Raw genomic sequence first — 6,000 nt, forward strand, 5'->3', positions numbered from 1 at the left:
AATCAAATGTAAGGACTTAAAAATCTGTTTAGCCAAACACCCAAAAATCTATCTTGACATCACTACTGAAACTTTATGAGTTTAAATATATGCTACATCTAAAAACTAAATAAATACTGTGTACACTTCACAGTTTTGAGGTGAGTGAACCTGAATTTGCTGGCAACCATCTCGTTCTACAGCTCAGGTAAGAGCTGGTCAAGTGAAAGGATTACCCTAACATAAAGGATTCATCTACAAGAACATCACCCTGCTTCCACCAAATCCCTTATTTTAGGGCAAGGTATTTTTTTACTGCCAATGCCACCAAGCACATTTTTTAAAGCAGGTGTCAGCACTAAGGGTGAACACTGTACTGGGAAAACTAAAACTATTTTTCCATGAAGGAAAAAAATTAACTGGCCCAGTCCTGACCTCAGTGGTATTCAGTACTGCCCAAATGGACAACTGATACTCTGGAAGGACAAAAGGGGAGCAAGAGATACTAGACAGAGACCAAAGTCTGGGAACAGAGCTTGAAAAGTTATACCTCTTAAGAGAAGTGAAAACTTTGACATAACCCTTATAAGGCAATTTCCACTATGGCACCATACTACAACATATTATTCTACAACATGAAAACAGCAGTGCCTCTCAGCATGATCAAAGCAAATGCAATTAAAAAAAAAAAAATTCTTTATCCAATAGACACAAGATCCTCTCCTAATGTATATTTCCATGTTTATTTCAACCCAGCAACTAAATAATAGGGCACCATCAAAATGTCTTCAGAATAATACTGAGAAAACACAACTTTTCCTTATCTTCACAACATCACAGAAGCGCTGACCCACCACTAATATAAACATTACAGGGACATCAAACCCGGCTATGCTTGTGTGACTCTGAACACTTAAGATTTACAAATAAATCATTGTTGCTGTTTTGGGAGAGGAGCCTGGGTTTGTTTCGCCAGTTTTGCATCCAGTCAGCTGGAAAGATAACAGAGCATTTTCAGAACAACTTAACTGTTTCCCATCCTGCTGTTCTTAAGGATAACAAAGATGGCAATTATAAAATCTTGGCAATTATAAAACCTACCACACCATCTTCATTCCTAGTCTCTACTTAGTTCTGTACACTTAACAATGCTTTATGTAGTCAGTTACCTATGATGATTTGAGCATCTCCCAGTTTAACGGCAATAACCCAAATCTTTATTTTTAAATGTGTTAATAGCCTTGCCGATGCTAAACGGCTCTCAAGGAAACAGCAGAGAAAGATGTTCTTTTCAACTACACTAAGCAAACACGACTCTTCAAGGAACTGTAACTTGACAGACTATTCTCACTTCCTGCAAATTTTAATTACAGCTCTTTTATTACAGAAATGCATAAAGACATAATGTAGTTTAGAATGTATTCCCTTTCTCAGCATAAACCATTTTTACAACCTCCCTAATACAGGAATTAGCTGGCTTACGAGCAAATGCCATGCCTAAGAAATAAATCAAACTAAAATGGTCTCATTGGGTCACTATCAGGAAGGAACTCTTCCTCCTCAGCATGGGGCAGTAACTGCCTCAGCAACAGTGTCATGCTTTAAATTCTGTTTGCTGATGCCAACAGCTCCAACCCAGAACCAATACGGGAGAATTACAGGTTACTCACACAGCAGAACTGCAGACATAACAAACTCAAGCAAAGTCTTCTAATGTTGCACTCTAGTTTCCAACACTGTGGTCCCCCTCTGCCCTTCGTTTTGGCCTCTGCATCATCCCCTTGTGCCAGCACAAGCATCTGTGCAGCTGCATAGAGAACTGAATCCAGGAACTGATTCATGTTAAAACTATTTTTCTTCTATTTTTTGGTAGGTTTTAATCTGGATCAGTTCCCAATCCAGTTCAATGTGGAGCCACATAAACGCTTTCACTGCTTAGCAGGGATATAAGAACATGGCAGCCCAGAGGGGAACAGCACTGCCTTTTTTGGAATAAGCTTCTTTCTGGTTTTATAAAGTTTGTGGAACTACAGACTGAGAAAGCCAGAAACTAGTGCAATGTTTTGAGAATTGGTGGTCTCGAAAAGCAGGAAACTTGGACTAGAAATCTTTCTTACAAACAAGCAAACTTCCTCCCCCCACCTGCTGCTTCTTTTCCAAGAAGAAAAAAAAATACCACAGTTGCCGTTTAATCAACTTACATTTTTTGACCAATAGTAGAGTTTTCCTGAAACAATAAATCAACATCGATATCAACGCTGCAAGTAGTGATACACCACGTCATGCCGCCTACCACCTAGCAAAGGAGCAACAGCATGGTTAGTTCCCTTTTAATTTGAAGGGGTAAAACCAAATACATCTTAAAGACTTTATTTATTTTAGAAACTACAGCTTAGTATTTTCTCCATCCTCAGTATTCTCATATAGACTGAAATTCATATAGATGCATACATCAACTTCTACATACAATATACGTATACAAGACGACAGAAAAAAACCCAGCAGTCAATGACATTCTAAATTCCTCTCTTAGCTTTATAGATTAGTTTTGAAACAGCTCGCAGATTAAAAAAAGCCCAAGAGATAAAACAGGGCAGTGTTAAATGTCATGATCTTTAAAAAGTGCCCTTATCAAAATTTTATCAAGGATCATAATTTCTGTATTCATATATTTACCTTTATTTATACACCATCGCTACTATTATTCTGTGCTTGCTGACATATGCAACACCAAGTGCTAGGCACAGTACCAAAATCCCCAGCTCTGTAGAAATCTCTATTTCAGGCCCTGTTCCTACATATACTTAGGCACATTTAAACTCCTGAGCCACTTCATCTTTACATAGATTACATAAATATTTAAAAAGACAACCTTGCATAAACATATGCAAGATAACCTGAACGGATGCAAAGGCAAAGAACAGGAAGAGGGATTAAAATGTGGAATAACTTACCAACATCACACAGCAACTTAGGGTGTTCTATACAAGGTTTTCTAACACATTACCCCTCTCACATTGCCCTCTGAAACAGTTAACCAGTATCTCTTTTATACTAGCAGCTAGATCATTTCCAATAGGAATGCTCATTTTTGTAAAGGTTGGGCATTGTCATGGAATGGTAATTTTGCAATTGTATTTAGGCAAGTATTAACCTGATACATCCATTTCTACACATAAACGCAACGATATTACATCCTAAGGCGGTCTCTTAGAAACCTACTTTGTGCCTGTGTGCACAGCCTCCCGAGCAGCTAAGGTCAGTAATGTCAAGCAGTCTGAAGAAACTAAAACTGCATTGGCAAAGTAAGGCTGTGCTATGACCAAAGAAACAGCAGAAAACAGAAGAGTCCATTTCAAGGCTGCTGAAGTGCTGTGTTTTCAAACCCTTCTTCAGGAATTTCTCAAAGAGTCAGCACTAAAACAATTCAGAAGTCTCTTTTCAACCTGAACTTTGCTCACTGTCAGTAACATATACTTCCTGCCTAGGACAATGAAAGGTTAACATACACGACACTCTGAAGACACGTAAAAACAGCCCAAAAATAATCTCACTAGGCTAACTGCTCCATTCTTACACAGAGCCCCTCAAGACAAATAATTCCTCATTTCTCATTAATGAATACTTCTTTTTAAAATCACCATGCTATGTCCAAGTATCAAGTCTTTCTAGCTATTCTAACTGCAGCTGAGAAAGGGGCAAAATTCCCCATATATGACTCCAAGTTAGGCCGCAACACCCACAAAAAAGCACACCAGCAATTAGCTTGCACCCAATTGTCTCCTTTAAAACAGGCCTTGCCGCACAAAATTGTTTTTCAAGACTGAAGAGGTCCTATCTGCCTGAAACTGGGTCATTTGCAGAATTATTTACATAGGAAAGCCTCATGTGTTGCAAGTGTCTTTTTTTTTTTTTTTTGAAGTCACCTAGAACTGCTAAACTAACTTACAAAAAATATGTAATCCTCATATACTTAAAAAAGCTTTCTAAAAATACTGCACTGATCTCACCTTGTCAAAGGGTGATAACCCCTTGATTCTTGCTCGAAAATACCCAGCAGCCACCAACAGTTCCAAAATTTCAATCAACTTGATGTTTTGTTCCTCATCTTCTCTTGTTTCAACCTGACAAATGAACAACACAACACTAGTTCATTATTTCTCTTTCATTCTTCAAATGAACATTCCCCAAACTTTATCTTAACATAGACCACTTATCAGGGAAAACCTTGACTTCCATCAGCAACTCGGTTGTCAATTTCAAAGACATTAAAGAAATGAGTAATGCATTTCTATATGGATTTAGCATCGCATTTTCTTCACCCAGTTAAATACTTTAATCTGCTTTTGCTGTTCAAACTCCTGGTCCACTGCTTGCCTCCAGCCAGACCGATTGCTCCTACTGCCATAAGACAATTTCTTCTCCATTTTGCAAATTTCTTTCCATTTCAGGGTTCATGAAATCATACTCCATTTAATTACGCAATTTAATGCTTCTATAATCTTTTTCCAAAAAAAAAAGGAGGAGAAATTAATGTGGGATTCCACTTTTTGCGTCATGCAGTTTCAAGCAAACTCACAGTACAGCAGTAACAAAAAGTAAAATCTCACGGGCAGTCTGGATAGTTTCAGTGCTCCAAAGCCTCATCAGCACAGCAGTATTTTGTCCCCACCTTACCGGATGAAACCCCACAGCTCCACGATTTACTAGAGGCACCCAAACATCTCAGACCTAGGCCAGACAGACAGCTAACAGGGCTTTAGGTCTCCCCCTCAGGGGCTGCAGGGACTCACCTCCGAACCCTCCCCACCTCCCTCTTCCCCAAAATCTTTCCGACAGCCTCCTCCTCTCCTCTCCCTACCACGGAAACCCGAAAAGCCTCGCAAGCAGAGGGGACACGGAAACGTAATGATTCACAGAAGGTGACCTACACCGGCGCTGCCCGCAGCCCCACAGGGCCTCCCCCCGGCGCGGGGCGGAGAGGGGCCCGGCTCCCCACGTCCCGACAGACCCACCGCAGGGGGCCGCGGGCCGGGGAGGGCGCAGGGCCGAGCCCGCTGTACAGCGGTGACCCCCGGGCTCCCGGCGACGAGGGCCGGTCAGCGCCGCAATCCGCGGGGAGGCGAGGAGGGGAAGGAGCCGGCGGGGAGCCCGGGGAAGCCAGTGCAGCGGGGCCGGAGGAGCAGCGGGCGGCCGCGCCTCGCCAACGCCGCTCTGCCCGGGTGGGGGTAGGGGGGGGGGCTGGGAGAGACGCCGCTACGGTACCTCCTGGGGCGCCTGGTACTCCTGTCCCTTGGGGACGACCATCGCCCTCCGTCTCCGGCAGCCTGCGCCCAGCCGCTCCGCCTGTCACGTCCGCTCCCCCCCGCCGCAACGCCCGGGCGAAGGGATGTTCCCAGCCGGTGGCTGCCGGGTTCCCCCGCCCCCGCTCAATGGTTCGCCCGCACCCTCCTTGCGTACAAGCGCATCCGGGCCGTGCCATTCACGGCCAAAGGGGTGCGGGGGAAGGAGGGCGGGGGCTGCGCGGCTCCCCGGCGGCTCATGTGACTGACTGCACGGAGCGCAACCGCCGGAGCGCCGTCCCGCCCCCGCCCGCCAGTGCCCGCGGGCGGCGCCCCTGGGGGCCCCCCGGGTGCCCCGTGCCCGCGCCTGGGCCGCGCCGCCCTCCCCTCACGGCCCGTCGCCTCCCGCCCGCAGCCGCTGCTGCTGGGCACTTCCCCTCCGTTTTAGTGGCGTTCGCCGTTCTCTTTCTTTTTTTTTTTTTTTTTTTTTTTTTTTGTCCTGTTGTGAGGGGACCTGAGGCCTCTCACCGGCCTGGAGGACAAGTTCCTGAGTGCTCTGTGACCTGAGGGGTGCCTCAGGGCCTCTCAGGCCCCACAGGGCGCTGACACTCCTCATTAGCAGCTGGGTCTCATTGGGTGACCCATCAGCTGAGGGGGGGTTAACTGTATCTTTTCTGCCCTGCACACAGGTCCCTTCACACCCCCTTACCCCGGTGCTACCCCTGTCCCCTGGCAGCGG

General features: G+C 45.2%; 1 protein-coding gene across 1 annotated transcript in view; it reads right to left on the reverse strand.

The window, feature by feature from the left end:
• The window catches only part of CCDC93 (CCC complex scaffolding subunit CCDC93), a 49,452-nt gene extending 44,166 nt beyond the window's left edge, over window positions 1–5,286 (reverse strand). The window contains exons 1-3 of the mRNA XM_086465646.1: window positions 5,245–5,286; window positions 3,990–4,103; window positions 2,181–2,275 (exon numbers count right to left, since the gene is read on the reverse strand). Coding sequence (XP_086321772.1) covers window positions 2,181–2,275; window positions 3,990–4,103; window positions 5,245–5,286 — 251 coding nt within the window. The remainder of the gene's footprint in view (window positions 1–2,180; window positions 2,276–3,989; window positions 4,104–5,244) is intronic.
• Between the last annotated feature and the right edge of the window lie 714 nt (window positions 5,287–6,000).

The sequence above is a fragment of the Leptosomus discolor genome, chromosome 5 (genome assembly GCF_034619465.1).
Source record: "Leptosomus discolor isolate bLepDis1 chromosome 5, bLepDis1.hap2, whole genome shotgun sequence".
In the NCBI taxonomy this organism is placed as follows: Eukaryota; Metazoa; Chordata; class Aves; order Leptosomiformes; family Leptosomidae; genus Leptosomus; species Leptosomus discolor.